The sequence below is a fragment of the Gavia stellata genome, chromosome 16 (genome assembly GCF_030936135.1).
Source record: "Gavia stellata isolate bGavSte3 chromosome 16, bGavSte3.hap2, whole genome shotgun sequence".
Taxonomy (NCBI): Eukaryota; Metazoa; Chordata; class Aves; order Gaviiformes; family Gaviidae; genus Gavia; species Gavia stellata.
This window is the reverse complement of record NC_082609.1, coordinates 21034685-21050049: the sequence shown is the minus strand read 5'-3', so window position 1 is coordinate 21050049 and position 15365 is coordinate 21034685. Positions and strand designations below refer to the sequence as shown.

At 55.5% G+C, this 15365-nt stretch overlaps 2 protein-coding genes across 2 annotated transcripts; both read left to right on the top strand.

The window, feature by feature from the left end:
* The first annotated feature begins 5214 nt into the window (after nucleotides 1-5214).
* On the top strand, nucleotides 5215-8957 carry LOC132318407 (protocadherin alpha-2-like). The gene is made up of 3 exons (XM_059825614.1): nucleotides 5215-7802; nucleotides 8063-8081; nucleotides 8943-8957. The coding sequence occupies exons 1-3, from the start codon at nucleotides 5215-5217 to the stop codon at nucleotides 8955-8957; spliced, it is 2622 nt and encodes an 873-aa protein (XP_059681597.1).
* A 2739-nt stretch (nucleotides 8958-11696) lies between these two features.
* Nucleotides 11697-15361, top strand: LOC132318406 (protocadherin alpha-2-like). The gene is made up of 2 exons (XM_059825613.1): nucleotides 11697-14174; nucleotides 15341-15361. Exons 1-2 carry the CDS (start codon nucleotides 11697-11699, stop codon nucleotides 15359-15361), a joined length of 2499 nt encoding a protein of 832 aa, XP_059681596.1.
* Nucleotides 15362-15365: the final 4 nt, after the last annotated feature.

Here is a 15365-nt window from a genome sequence, read left to right as displayed (position 1 = left end):
TGCCCAGCCTGTATCCATGTTTGGGATTGCCCCGACCGTGGTGCAGGGTCTTGCACTTGGCCTTGTTGAACTTCATGAGGTTTGCACAGGCCATCCTCTGTAGCCTGTCAAGGTCTTTCTGCAGGGCATCCCTTCCCTCTAGGGTATCAACCACACCACTCAGCTTGGTGTCATCCGCAGACTTGCTGAGGGTGCTCTCAATCCCACTGTCCATGTCCCCAACAAAGATGTTAAATAATACTGGTCTCAATATGCGCACCTGAGGGACACCACTCGTCACTGATCTCCTCCCAGACATCGAGCCGTTAACCGCAACTCTTTGAGTGCAACCGTCCAGGCAATTCCTTATCCACTAAATGATCCCCCATCAAATCCATGTCTCTCCATTTTAGTTACAAGGCTGTTGTGTGGGACAGTATCAAATGCTTTGCCCAAGTCCAGGTAGATGATGTCAGTCATCTTCCCTTTTCCGCCAAAGATGTAACTCCATTGTATGTGGCAGTGGCCTGGTCATCTCCTGCTGTGAAGGGTGACTTTGAGCAGTGGGAAGACTTGTCTGAGGGAAGTAGGAATCATTGGGAAGACCATGGGCCATGTCATAAGAAGACAAGAATGGGAGATGATGTTCCTGTCTTGAGAATGCATGTTGCAGCGTGGGGAATGAAGGATGCCTAGAGGAAAGCACGAGGCAGGATGGGCATGGAGTGTTTGTTCCCAGGATACTTTCCCAGGCTCCAAGGGTCTTTAGTTGGAGTCCTTCTGGATCTTGAGATAGTTACATGGTATTGAAATGCCCATAACATCCTTTGAGATTATGAGTGTCTCCCACCAGAGACAGTCATTTGTGCTGCTGCCTGGTTGCCATAGGCAATGTGTTGGTAAGAGGAGATGAGATGCAGGCAGCTGAATGTTGTCTGATGAAGCATTTCCTGCTTGTTTAGAGAAAGGTGTGTTGGGAGGGTAGCACTTCATCCTGCTGTCCTTGTGTAGTGGTGGGCATTCATAGTAGGTTCTTCTGCCCTTGAAGTTGCCATGATGGTTCCTTGCTCCTCCTCAGGTGGGATTTGTAAGCAGGTGTGATGAGGGGGTGGGTGTAACCTGTGTGTGCTTGATTTTGCCTACTTGTGCACTTGCATAGTTGGCCCCGGTAGAGATGCTGTGTCCCCTGAGTTAGATGCCTAACTCAGGTATGTGCACGTACACGCCAAATCCTTCAGAGCACCCCAGCTCCGTTTTTCAGTGGTACAAATTCTCCCACCCAGTTGATACTGTGAGTGCACGCGTGCGCTTCGGCATTTGGTGTGGTTCTGTCCAAGAATTAGATCTGTGTGGACTGGGATCAGAGCTGTCACAGCTCTAATCAGGGGATCTTTAAGAACTGTAACATGCAGCTCTCTGGTGTTTCCATCTGACACTGCTGAAAAGGCACAAAACATTCAGGGTGAAGTTCACGCAGCTCGGCAGAGCCTGCCAGATGCTGTGTGGCTTTGCAGTCCTCCCTATGTTCTTTGTGCCAGTTGTGAGGGAAGGTGAGGATGGGCCAAGGGCTGGGTCATGCTCAGAGTGGGTTTTATTGCTGGGACATGGTGTTGTGGTGGAGCAACGTCTGGGTACTGTGGCAGCAGTCCTCCGAGTGGCATGGAGTAAGGCTTGGGGCATCCATCACGGCGAGGCTGACTTTGCATGGGGAAGAATCTTTCCTGAGGAAATGGAGATGCTGAGTAGAACATGGACTGTGTCACTGGTGAAGAAGTGGAGCATGTCTGCTTAGCTGGAGATCTCATTTCCCAGGTCTTATGATAGAGGATGCCAGTAGAAAACCTTGTGAAGATGCCTGGTGCACAGGGCAGCTTGCCTGGGATCCTCTCAGGACCTCACGAAGTCCTGCATATCCTTGTGCCTTGGTGTACTCTGTGCTGTTTCTGTCAGATGAGAAGACATCTGCCATACACACCTTGGATCGCTTGCTTTTGATGGGGAATGGTGTTGGTCAAACCGAAGCTTTTCCAGATTTCGATCAGATTGGGCCAGCCTTCTCTGATTCTTTCCTTGGTTACCTCTCTGCTCTTAGCCTTGCTAGGGAGGGGAAGAAGTGGTCTCCATATTCAAGCTGTTGGCAAAGCTTGCATTTCAATAGAGCAGAAAGGGATCCTTTGGTTTTTTTTCTCTCATTTTGCCAAAAACTTGCATCTTTTTTTTTTTTTTTTACCCCTTCTCTCACATTGGCAATGTGTTGGTAACAGTGGATGAGGTGCATATGGCGGAATTCTGGCAGCTGTTGGGTGGCAGAGTTTCAGGCCATTGGGGATAGCTTTTGCAGTCCCTGAGCTGAGGTTGATGTAGAGAGGACGTCTTTTACTTTCAGGTCTCCCTCCTGCTTCCCCTGTGATAGAAGTGCATAAGAAAGCACTGTGCACTGGCCAGGGATTTCTAGGCTTTTGCAGAATATGGGTCACTTTTTCCCATCCATCTTCCCTAGGAATGCCTGATATCATTAAGGGGTAATGTCCCTTCGAACCAATTCCCCTCCCCTGAAAATGTTTGTTCTCTGAAGAATCACCCAGTGATGCTACAGGTAAGTCGCTCCTACCTAAAAAAGATGAGTCTGAGAGACAGCTGTACTTTTTAATCTGTTCATCGTGGTATCTTTATCTTGGATTGACCGAACATTGCCTGGATTGGGAGTTGGACACAATGATACTTAGGGGTCCTTTCCCACTTGAGATATTCTATGAGTGGACCAGCAAAGCCTCACTGCCTGCTCTCATTCCTTTCTTGCTGCTTCCTGGCCCCGTGTCAGCAAGTGACAGTGAGCACGGATAGAGGAGGGACCCTAATGCATTTTTCGGAGTGGATGTGTGGGGAGTTGAGGGGATGTTTTCAGTGAAAATGCTGTGGTGTCATTGCTTTTGATGGGTGGCTCATGCGATATGAGTGAGAGGTATTTGATGAGGACTAATGCCCCTGGGTACTGAGGTTCTTGGTGTGTTGTTCTGGCAGAGCATGCCTGCCTGAGAGGAGAAGCAAGAGCTTGCCATTCATTATGCAGGAGAAGATGCGTCAGGAAGAATAGCTCTTCCTCGAGGTATATGAAGAGTGCTCGGGCAGTGTGTTTGCCCCGTGCTTTTTCAGCCTTCAAGGAGGATTGGTGTGCTGGCTGTTATGGGTTTGAGTTCCCGAATGAGAGGGTCCCCCGTGTTGTTTGGGCTCATTGGAGCCTTTTGGCACAGCTGTCCAAGTACCTGTGGCTTGGGCTTGTGTTTCCGAGGGTGGTGGATTTTGTTCTGATGCAGCAGAGCTGTTCGTTGCCATAGACTGCTTTGCTGTGTTATTTGCTGGGTCCTCGGCTGGAGGCTGAAGTGTGCGGTCTTCTTCCAGGAGAGAAGGGGAGGTGCAGGGGTAGTCTCCCTGTTGTACACAGACCGGGTGAAAGCAGGAAGGTTTTTCCCCATCCGGAGGCATGGAAGGCAGAAGGCAAGGGGAATGAGAGCTCTTGCCAAAGGGCATTTCCATGCTTCATGGCTAGTGTGGTGTAGTCCTGTGGAAAATCTTTTGGTAAAGGAGAAAAAGGAAAGAAAAGTATCGAAGCAGAAGAGAATGGGAGGCGAGATTAGTGCAGGACAGTGGAGGAAAGAAATAGAAAGAGAAAGAAAAGGAGGAGGAAAGAGAAAAGAGAAAAGAAGAGAAAGGAAGAGAGGATGAAAGAGAAAGGAAGAGAGGATGAAAGAGAAAGGAAGAGAGGACGAAAGAGAAAGGAAGAGAGGACGAAAGAGAAAGGAAGAAGGAAAGAATGAGAAAGGAAGACGGAAAGGAGTGAATCTATGCAAGGGAAAAGGAATCAAAGAAGAAAGAAAGGAGGAAGAGGAAAGAAGGAAGGAAAGAAGTAAGAGACGATAGAGATTACCAGCATGCAGCGACGTTATCTCTGCGTGGTTACTGGCGTTGAGGACCTCAGCATCCTCGGTACTCAGGACGTTGTGCAAGGCTTGATGAAATATGGTGAGGAAGAGGAATGAAGCTGTTGCCGGAGGGCATGTCCGTGCTCCGTGTCGGGTGTGATGTAGTCATTTAGAAAACATGTTGGTAAGGGAGACAAGGAAGAGGCAAAGAGGGAAGAAGGGAAGGGGAAATCAGGACAGCAAAGAGAAGGTGTAATGGGATACAGAAGAGAAGGAAGGAGGGAACAGCCGAGAAAGAAAAGCAAACAAGTAGGAAGCAAGCAATAGACAGAAGATAAAGAAAGAAGAAACGATGAAGGAGTTCACTAGCATGCACTGAGGCAATCGTTGTACACAGAAAGGAGGGGAGGGAGAGAAGGAAAAAAGGAAGGAAAGAAAGAGGAACAAGAAAGACAGAAGCAAGGAAGGAAGAAATGAAGCAAGGAAGTAATAAAGGAAGGAAGGAAGATGAGAAAGAAGAGAAAGAAAGGAAGAAGCCCTAAAGGAAAATACCAGGGTGCAGCGACGTGACCTGTAGACACTGAACGGAGTTGGTCCCTAACAGCCTCTGCCTTGGTTGGAGACCCGCTCTCCGGCGCTGTTGGCCCCGTAATTAATTAGCGCTGATGGCCCCGTAATTAGCGCTGATGACTCGGTCTTTGGCGGTCTCCGCCGCGGCGCCGGAGGCGACTGGTGAGCTGCCAGCGGGGTAAAGAGGAGAGAAGGGTGGAAAGAGAAGGGCAAGGGGAAGTAAGGACGAGGGCGCGGCTGGGAAAGAACGAAAAGGAGACGGAAGGGAAGAGAAGAAGGAAGAAAGAGAAGGAGGAAAGAGAAGATAGTGGAAAGAGAAGACAGAAAGAAGAAAAGAGAAAGGCAGAAATAGCAAAAGAGAGAAATGAAAAAGAATGAACGAGGACAGAATGAAGAAAGAGGAAGAAGGAAATGAACCAATGTACGCAAGCGAAAAGCAAGCAATGAAGGAAAAAGAAAGACGAAAAAGAAAGAGGAGGAAGGAAGGGAGAGAGGAGGGAGGCGATGAGCGGCTCGGGCCGGCGGCGCGGGCGGTGGTGGGCAGCGTGTGAGGCGGCGGAGCAGCACACGGTGTCGCTGCAGGCTCAGAAACGGCGGCGGAGCGTCGCGTCGCGTCGGCTCCGCCCCGGCGCGGCGGAGAGCCCGGCTGTGAGCGCGGGGGGGCGGCGCGGGGCGGGGCGGGCAGGAGAGCCGGTGCGTCCGGGTGGCGGCGGGGAGCCGTGCGGGGCCCGGGCGGGCGGCGGCGATGGGCGTGTGGTGGGGGCCGGTGGTGCGGGTGCTGGTGCTGCAGGCGGCCTGGGCGCTGGGCGGCGGGCAGGTGCGCTACTCGGTGCCGGAGGAAGCCAGGGCCGGGACGGTGGTGGGCCGGCTGGCGCAGGACCTGGGCCTGGAGGCGGGCGAGCCGGAGGCGCGGCGGCTGCGGCTGGTGGCGCAGGGCCGGCGGGCGAGCGTGGAGGTGAGCGGGGCGAGCGGGGCGCTGGTGGTGAGCTCGCGGCTGGACCGGGAGGAGCTGTGCGGGAAGAGCGCGCCGTGCGCCCTGCGCCTGGAGGTGCTGGTGGAGCGGCCGCTGCGCGTCTTCCACGTGGAGCTGGAGGTCACCGACATCAACGACAACGCCCCGCTCTTCCCCGCCGCCCGCAAAAACCTCAGCATCGCGGAACTGTCGCTGCCGGGGTCTCGTTTCCCGCTGGAGGGCGCGTCGGATGCAGATATCGGAGCCAACGCGCAGCTCTCCTACACACTCAGCCCCAGCGAGCATTTCGGTTTGGAAGTGAAAACGAAAGACGAGAATAAGATATTCGTAGTCCTCGTGTTAAAAAAACCTCTGGACCGCGAGTCGGTGCCCGTGCACCGTTTGGTGCTGACGGCGAGTGACGGGGGCCGGCCGTCTCTGAGTGGCACGATGGAGCTGGTGATCTCGGTGCTGGATGCGAACGACAACGCGCCCCAGTTCAACCAGTCCATGTATAAAGTGCAGCTGCCGGAGAACGCTGCTCCCGGAACTTTGTTTCTACAGCTAACCGCGACAGATAAAGATGAGGGAATTAATCGGGAGATAGATTATTCGTTTAGCTACACGATTTCTGCCAAGGTTCAGGACCTTTTCATAATAGACAGACAATCCGGGGAAATACGCACTGCCGGCGAACTGGATTTCGAGGACGTTCAGTCGTATGACCTGGAGATCGAAGCGAGAGACAAAGGCTCCCCCCCGCTGTCGGGTCACTGCAGCGTGGAGCTGGAGGTGGTGGACGTGAACGACAACGCGCCGGAGGTGTGGGTGACGTCGCTGTCGGTGCCGGTGGCGGAGGACGCGTCGGTGGGGACGGTGGTGGCGCTGCTGAGCGTGTCGGACCGCGACTCGGGGGCGAACGGTCGGGTGCGCTGCGCGGTGTGGCCGGCGGGGCCGTTCGGTCTGGTGGCGACGTTCGCGGGCTCGTACTCGCTGGTGCTGCGGGAGGCGCTGGACCGGGAGCGGGTGTCGGAGTACGAGGTGGAGGTGCGGGCGGAGGACGGCGGGGCGCCGCCGCTGCGCGCCAGCCGCGGGGTGCGGGTGCCGGTGTCGGACGTGAACGACAACGCGCCGGCGTTCGCGCAGGCCGTGTACACGGTGCTGGCGCGGGAGAACAACGCGGCGGGCGCGGAGCTGGCGCGGCTGTGGGCGCGGGACCCGGACGAGGCGGGCAACGGGCGCGTGAGCTACTCGGTGGCGGAGGGCGGCGTCGGGGGCGCGTCGGCGGGCGGCGGGTGGCGGTCGGCGTCGAGCTACGTGTCGGTGGACGCGGAGAGCGGGCGGCTGTGGGCGCTGCAGCCCTTGGACTACGAGGAGCTGCAGGTGCTGCAGTTCGAGGTGCGTGCGGTGGACGCGGGGGAGCCGCCGCTGTGCGGCAACGCCACGGTGCAGCTCTTCGTGGTGGACGAGAACGACAACGCGCCGGCGCTGCTGCCGCCTGCCGGCGGCGGGCCGGGGCCCGGGGCCTCGGGCGAGGCGGCGTGGGTGCCGGGCGCGGGGCCGGGCGCGGGGGCGTGGTGGGCGTGGGCGGCGTGGGGGGCGCCGGCGGGGCAGGTGGTGGCGAAGATCCGCGCGGTGGACGCGGACTCGGGCTACAACGCGTGGCTGCGCTACGAGCTGTGGGAGCCGCGGGGGAAGGGCCCGTTCCGCGTGGGGCTGTACAGCGGCGAGGTGAGCACGGCGCGGGCGCTGGAGGAGGCGGACGGCCCGCGGCAGCGGCTGGTGATCGTGGTGCGGGACCACGGGGAGCCGGCGCGCTCGGCCACGGCCACGCTGAGCGTGTCGCTGGTGGAGGGCGGCGAGGCGGCGCTGGCGGCCGCGGGCTCGTCGTCGGGGTCGGGGTCGGGGCTGCGGGCGTCGTCGGGCGCGGAGGGCGGCGCGTCGTCGTCGTCGAGGAACGTGTGGCTGGTGGTGGCGATCTGCGCGGTGTCGAGCCTGTTCCTGCTGGCGGTGGTGCTGTACGGGGCGTCGCGGTGGGCGCCGCGGGCGGCCGTGCTGTCGGGGCCCGGGCCGGCGACGCTGGTGTGCGCCAGCGAGGTGGGGAGCTGGTCGTACTCGCAGCGCCAGAGCCGGAGCCTGTGCGTGGCGGACGGCGCGGGCAAGAGCGACCTGATGGTTTTCAGCCCCAACTTCCCGCCGCCGCCCGGCGCCGCGGCGAAGGAGACGCAGCCGGAGCCGCCCGCTCTCCTGGACACGGTCAGTGGCCCTCCCTTTCTCGCCTCCCGCCCCTTCCCCCTTCCCCCCTTCCCGCCCTTCCCGCCCGCCCCCTGGGCAGTCGGTGGTGGGAGTCGGGCTCAGCCGCCGGGGCCTGTGGGTGTTGGGTGCGTGCTGGGTGCTTACTCTCTGTTTGTAGTGTTCCTTGTGTCTTCTTCTGCTGCAAGCTGTTTCACTGCTGCAGTTTTTTATGCTACTTTATTCTCTTCCTGTGGCACGGAATTGCTTCGAGCCGTTCTGCAGCCATTTTCGTGGCGTCACAGCCTCGATGCTAATTATCTTTACTTGATCGTTTACTCATTTATTGCTAGCTGAGTTGTGACAGGGTAGGCTGCTGTTTTCTCTAGCGTCTTTTATCTTTTTGTAGAGGAGGGGAGATCGAGAGGGTAAGTTGGGATTGAAATGATGTGTGGAAATGTCTAGTGCAAACCTGTCCTCAAAGGCGACATGTTCAAGTGGATGGGTTTTCTCGCGGTGTTGTCCAGTCTAGTTTTTCATGGTTTTGGTCCTTATCATTCTTCATGGTGCTTCTGCTTTATTTTTTAACACGAGGAAATATTCCTTAAACAGAGGCTGCTCTAAATCTTTGGTCATCCTGACGGTCTTCTCTGAAACTGTTCCTGGTCTTCTCTGTTCTTCTTACCCTGTTGAGAAGGGGAGGACCTCCTCAAAAATATTCAAAGTGTTGGGGAACCTTTTATTTTCGCAAAGTTCAATGAAATGCATTGTTTTCTTCCGTGGTCTCGTAAGTCTTACCTGTGAGAACAGAGCTGATATTTCTATGTCACTGTCTTGTCTGTGTCAAAGATATAATTTCAGAACCTTAAACGGTTGTTTCAGAGTCAGTCGCAGGCTCTGTTGAAGACACATTTTTTTTCCTCCTCTGCTCAGCTTTGTGGTGTCCTGCATAGAAAATATTTTGTCATTTTCACACCTAGGTCTTCAGGGTCATCAACTCTTTCTGCAGTTCCTCTCAGTAGACCTGTATTTTAACTGCTCCATAGGGTAATATCTCCTGTAGCCTTTGTTACATCACTCTCCATGACTTTGTGAGATCCCTTCATGAACTATTAAATGTCACAGTTCCTGGTAAAGATCTCTGCCCGACTGCAGTGTTGACCGTATTATCTTGCTCAAGTGACCAGATTTGGTTTTCGTGCAGTTAATCACAACTCTCAGTGCTTCTTTCAGCCTTCTTTCATTTTGTATGGAGTGTCTTCATTTATGTACGTTTTCCTGTCTTGCAGGTAGGGCAGTTGTAATGAACTTCTAGCTTTTGGCTGCTGTGAAGTGCTGGTTTCCACTCTTGTCTTAATCAGAAGTCTGTCCTCCTTTTTGGATTCTCCTCTGAAACAGAGATCATGCAAGGTGACCACAGTTGGTACTCCAGGTTCTTCTCTGTTCACCTTGCATGGCATATATTAGTTTGTGAAGTACTACAGAATTACTATGGACATGGAAAAGATAGTAGAAGTGGTTTACGTTGCCCCTTTCTAAGTATGATGTAAATGTACTTTCTAATACAAAGTACATAATGGCAGAAGAGCACGAACCAAGGCAGATGTGAAAAACGTGCAGCTATATTGCTATATTAGGCAAAATTTATTGCTAGAGGACTTCTTTTTTGGTGACCGAATATATTTGTAGGATCTCAGCTATGGTTCTTGATTCTGCTAGTTCCATGTACCCTGCAGTGGTAGGCTTTGTATTTCCTTCTTTTTTTTTTGCCTGAGAATACTTTTTAAAATAAACTGTTATTTTGTGTCTTGTGTGTGTGGCTTATGATGATGATGTGAATATGAACTGGGATGACACTTGAAGCTCCTGATTCCCACGTAGACAGCGTAGCTTAGCTTGCCTTTCTCGCGAGATGTGTCAGTAATGGTGAGCGAGACCCATGCTGCCAAATGGTGCTGACTGTTTGATTTCAGAAGTTGTGCCCCTTGCCATCACTGTGGTTCACTGTCTTGTAGTCTCTTCAGATGATGTTTACCTCGAGAGAATGCTATGAGGCTTTGGGTTTAATTTCTGTTTCCGCCTTCATGGAAGTGGATACAGAAATGCTGGCAATACAGCAGAGATTTGAGAGGCTGGAGAAAACTTGTTTGCTTTTCCAGCCCTGCTTCCCTGAAATCATGAACAGTGATCCCTGAACTCGGCCCTGACAATGGAAACCTGGAAATAAATCAAGACAACTGTTAGAATAGCAACAGATGTAATTAAAGATGGCCTACTGACAGACCTGTGTGTTGGGTTTTTTTTTTAACATTTGGTGTCTTCATTTTGGTTTGACCTGATGTTGCATCACTGATGCTTCCACTGGAGAACCAGCAAATCACTGCTGTGTGAAATCATCCGTTTCATATTTCTGCTCAGCCTGTGTGGCAGGGTAGCAGCAAGTGTCCGTAGTTGTGTAGAGAAAAGGTCCTGGTTTGTTTATCTCAGTGGGTGAGGTGGGAGCCTGGGAACACGTTGCAAGACAAACTGTACCTTGCCAGAGCAGTGCTGCAACCCTTCTGTGTTGTCTTCAGTTATGGGATGGGTGGGTGACTGTATTGTATCCTGCAGCGGCTCGTCTTCATCAGTAACAGACACACACTGTGAGTGCCCACCTGCCTAAAAAGGTAAGAAAGAACTTGTCATTCATTGTGCAACTGCAAGTGGGGAATACAACGTACACGAAATACTTCACTGAGGCACATAAAAAGTACTAGAGAGCTCAGGTTCCCTGAGCTATGTCACCCTTCCGAGAGGATTTGTGCTAGGTGGGTTACGTTCAGACTGACATATAGAGTTAGAGAGTCGCTGATGGAGTTGAAAGTCTTTGGAGGTTGTATGCATTGCTTTTTTTTTTAGGTTGGTCCTATACTTGAAAAGGCAAAACCATTCTGTTATGGACAGACACAGATATTTTTGTAATATGATGTCCTCTATTATTTACTGTGTGAAACACAAGGAGAGTGCATGGGATTGCTTGGCTACATCACTGTCACAAAGCCATGAAAAAGTAAGCAATTTCTGCTTGGTTTTAGCGTTGCTGCACTAGACACAAATAAATTCCATGTGAAGTTATGTCTTCTGAAGACCCGAGTACTTTCCATAGATGGAAGATCAAGGATACAGTCGCCTTCTGTAGAAGAAACAGCTGAACTCTCTTCACAAAGACGGAAAGAAATGAGGAAACCGAGTTACACCTCCTCAACAACATGTAGGGAAGACAAAGTCAGGAGATCAGAAGTGAGGTAGGTTCTTTTCAGTGAAGACCTTCCCAGATGTGATTCCTGGGTCAATGTAGGCGTTTAGGAAACATTTTGGCAAGTATGTATCAATTAAAGTGCTTTTACGGAAGAGAGAGAGAAGAGAAAGAGAAGAAAAAGAGAAAGAGAAGAGGAAGAGAAAGAGAAGAGAAAGGGAAGAAAAAGAGAAAGAGAAGAGAAAGGGAAGAAAAAGAGGAAGAGAAGAGAAAGGGAAGAAAAAGAGAAGAGAAAGGGAAGAAAAAGAGAAGAGAAAGGGAAGAAAGAGAAGAGAAAGAGAAGAAAAAGAGAAAGAGAAGAGAAAGAGAAGAAAAAGAGAAAGAGAAGAAAAAGAGAAAGAGAAGAAAAAGAGAAAGAGAAGAGAAGAGAAAGAGAAGAGAAGAGAAAGAGAAGAGAGGAGAGAAGGACCTGGTACCGTTTTTGACGAAGGGAAGTCTTCCAAAGGGAAATGGCGGAGCTTCTCGGCCGAGCGGGCGAACACGGCCCGTCCTTCCCCGAGCGGAGCGCGGCTGCGGGCCGCGGGAGGGGGCTGCTGGCAGGAGGAGCCGCGGTCGGACACCAGGTGCCGCTGTTGGCCGCGAAGGCGCCGTGAGCGCACGGGAGGTCGGTGGCTCCTCCCCGAGCCGCTGTCACGGTGCCGTCAGCGGGCGGGCGGCGGCGGCAGGCAGGATGCGGCGGACTGGACCGGGCGGAGCGGCGCTCCGAGCCTGACGGGGAGCCCTTAAGGTGGACGTCCCGGCGGCGGCGATGGGCGTGTGGTGGGGGCCGGTGGTGCGGGTGCTGGTGCTGCAGGCGGCCTGGGCGCTGGGCGGCGGGCAGGTGCGCTACTCGGTGCCGGAGGAAGCCAGGGCCGGGACGGTGGTGGGCCGGCTGGCGCAGGACCTGGGCCTGGAGGCGGGCGAGCCGGAGGCGCGGCGGCTGCGGCTGGTGGCGCAGGGCCGGCGGGCGAGCGTGGAGGTGAGCGGGGCGAGCGGGGCGCTGGTGGTGAGCTCGCGGCTGGACCGGGAGGAGCTGTGCGGGAAGAGCGCGCCGTGCGCCCTGCGCCTGGAGGTGCTGGTGGAGCGGCCGCTGCGCGTCTTCCACGTGGAGCTGGAGGTCACCGACATCAACGACAACGCCCCGCTCTTCCCCGTGAACGAAGAGGCCTTTACAATCGCGGAACTGTCGCTGCCGGGGTCCCGGTTCCCGCTGGAGGGCGCGTCGGATGCAGATATCGGAGCCAACGCGCAGCTCTCCTACACACTCAGCCCCAGCGAGCACTTCACACTCGATCATCAGGGGAATAATGACCAGAGCTCGTCTTTGGCTCTTGTTCTAACGAAATCTCTGGACCGGGAGTCGGTGCCCGTGCACCGTTTGGTGCTGACGGCGAGTGACGGGGGCCGGCCGTCTCTGAGTGGCACGATGGAGCTGGTGATCTCGGTGCTGGACGCGAACGACAACGCGCCCCAGTTCAACCAGTCCGTGTATAAAGTGAAAGTCTTAGAGGGTTCAGAGCTCGGGACTCTGTTAATCAAGCTCAGTGCCACGGATTTGGACGAAGGGATCAATAGCGATATTACCTATTTATTTAGTAGGCGTATCGCTGCTCAAGTAAAAGAGATGTTTACTATGGACGAAAACAATGGCGAAATCAGACTTCAAGGGAAATTAGACTACGAAGAAGTGGACAGTTACGAGATTACAATAGAAGCGAGAGACAAAGGCTCCCCCCCGCTGTCGGGTCACTGCAAGGTGGTGGTGGAGGTGGTGGACGTGAACGACAACGCGCCGGAGGTGTGGGTGACGTCGCTGTCGGTGCCGGTGGCGGAGGACGCGTCGGTGGGGACGGTGGTGGCGCTGCTGAGCGTGTCGGACCGGGACTCGGGGGCGAACGGTCGGGTGCGCTGCGCGGTGTGGCCGGCGGGGCCGTTCGGTCTGGTGGCGACGTTCGCGGGCTCGTACTCGCTGGTGCTGCGGGAGGCGCTGGACCGGGAGCGGGTGTCGGAGTACGAGGTGGAGGTGCGGGCGGAGGACGGCGGGGCGCCGCCGCTGCGCGCCAGCCGCGGGGTGCGGGTGCCGGTGTCGGACGTGAACGACAACGCGCCGGCGTTCGCGCAGGCCGTGTACACGGTGCTGGCGCGGGAGAACAACGCGGCGGGCGCGGAGCTGGCGCGGCTGTGGGCGCGGGACCCGGACGAGGCGGGCAACGGGCGCGTGAGCTACTCGGTGGCGGAGGGCGGCGTCGGGGGCGCGTCGGCGGGCGGCGGGTGGCGGTCGGCGTCGAGCTACGTGTCGGTGGACGCGGAGAGCGGGCGGCTGTGGGCGCTGCAGCCCTTGGACTACGAGGAGCTGCAGGTGCTGCAGTTCGAGGTGCGTGCGGTGGACGCGGGGGAGCCGCCGCTGTGCGGCAACGCCACGGTGCAGCTCTTCGTGGTGGACGAGAACGACAACGCGCCGGCGCTGCTGCCGCCTGCCGGCGGCGGGCCGGGGCCCGGGGCCTCGGGCGAGGCGGCGTGGGTGCCGGGCGCGGGGCCGGGCGCGGGGGCGTGGTGGGCGTGGGCGGCGTGGGGGGCGCCGGCGGGGCAGGTGGTGGCGAAGATCCGCGCGGTGGACGCGGACTCGGGCTACAACGCGTGGCTGCGCTACGAGCTGTGGGAGCCGCGGGGGAAGGGCCCGTTCCGCGTGGGGCTGTACAGCGGCGAGGTGAGCACGGCGCGGGCGCTGGAGGAGGCGGACGGCCCGCGGCAGCGGCTGGTGATCGTGGTGCGGGACCACGGGGAGCCGGCGCGCTCGGCCACGGCCACGCTGAGCGTGTCGCTGGTGGAGGGCGGCGAGGCGGCGCTGGCGGCCGCGGGCTCGTCGTCGTCGTCGGGGTCGGGGCTGCGGGCGTCGTCGGGCGCGGAGGGCGGCGCATCGTCGTCGTCGAGGAACGTGTGGCTGGTGGTGGCGATCTGCGCGGTGTCGAGCCTGTTCCTGCTGGCGGTGGTGCTGTACGGGGCGTCGCGGTGGGCGCCGCGGGCGGCCGTGCTGTCGGGGCCCGGGCCGGCGACACTGGTGTGCGCCAGCGAGGTGGGGAGCTGGTCGTACTCGCAGCGCCAGAGCCGGAGCCTGTGCGTGGCGGACGGCGCGGGCAAGAGCGACCTGATGGTTTTCAGCCCCAACTTCCCGCCGCCGCCCGGCGCCGCGGCAGAAAACGGTTCTGCTGGGAAGGGGCCGTCTCTCTCCCCACTTGTTTCAGGCGTGGTAAGTGTATTCGCAAATTTTTACTTCTTTTTTTTTTTTTCTTTCTGGGGTAGTTCTGTTTACCTGTTACTTTTCTTGGATCATCTATGTATTAAAATATTTTTTCTCTGATAATAATCTTACGATGCGAGTCCTCGCCTTGTATTAATGTTGGATGTAGCCGTAGAGATCTGTGTTGACATGCGTGTTCGCCTTTTTAAATTTCATTGTTTGTATACCTGATTGCCTCGTAAAATTTCCATGTCGCCTTTTTGTTTTTTTTTTTTTTTTTTCCTTGTGTAGGACGTTATGGTTAAACGTATTCTTAGCGTTATAAGTGTGGGGGGATTTTTTGTTTGTTTTTGGGGTTTTTTTCCCCGCTTCTTGGCGTCAAATGGCAGTCGTAGGAGTTAGCGGATCTTTTATTTCGCTTTTTTAGTGTCTTTCAACGTGTGACAACCCCCGGGGGGCGTCCAGGAGTTTGGTGGCTCCCTCAGGATGACCGTGCTCACGCTATTAATTATCTTTGAAACCAGGGGTGGTTATGGTTGGTTTAATGGATATTGTGTTCATGTGCGCCAAGGCTCGCCCGGGCTTTTATTGATTGGGAAGCTCGCTGGTCGGTGGGGTTTGCCTCTTTCAAGAAGCTGAACTACATGAAATGAGAGGTATGGGGTGCAGTGAGAGGATGAAACGTTGGTGGAGGTCCTGAGTACTATTCTGACTCTGGAAGCGCGCTGAAAAGGTTGGAGGAATCGGAGTGAGACACAGGATGCTTTACGAAAAAGTGGAGAACTGTTTGAGGGAGGGGGTGTTCTCCGGCCTCGCTGCGCCTCTCCCCAAGACCTGATCTCGCTCTCTTCGTAGTGTTGGGGCATCTCTTCTCCCCCATCCACCCCAGAAACGTGCTGGGGAAACTAGAACCGAAAATTAAGTTGGTGGGTGTCGAGGGAGGGAGGAAGTGTGGTTAAGGGTAAAAGTGGAAGGGAGGACTTTTGTGTGCGGTATTGAACAGCCTAGAGGTGGTAGGTTGAAAACTTTTGGTTCTCCCAGCAGTAGAGCAGAAGAAGCTGGGAAACAGAGATTCAGCTAGAGAAAAGTTTTCGATACTGGTTTCCACATTGATTTCCCTGTGTGGAGAGTGATTCCTTACTCACCGGCTTGTTTTAACACCGTTATCGAAGCAGCTGATCCTGGCCGTGCACTAGCGGC

What these genes read in the sequence shown, in the direction of transcription:
- LOC132318406 (XM_059825613.1), top strand. Translation starts at nt 11,697, where the DNA reads ATGGGCGTGTGGTGGGGGCCGGTGGTGCGGGTGCTGGTGCTGCAGGCG. An exon ending in CCCCACTTGTTTCAGGCGTG is followed by an intron (nt 14,175 to 15,340) that starts GTAAGTGTATTC and finishes TTATCGAAGCAG; the next exon opens with CTGATCCTGGCCGTGCACTA.
- LOC132318407 (XM_059825614.1), top strand. Translation starts at nt 5,215, where the DNA reads ATGGGCGTGTGGTGGGGGCCGGTGGTGCGGGTGCTGGTGCTGCAGGCG.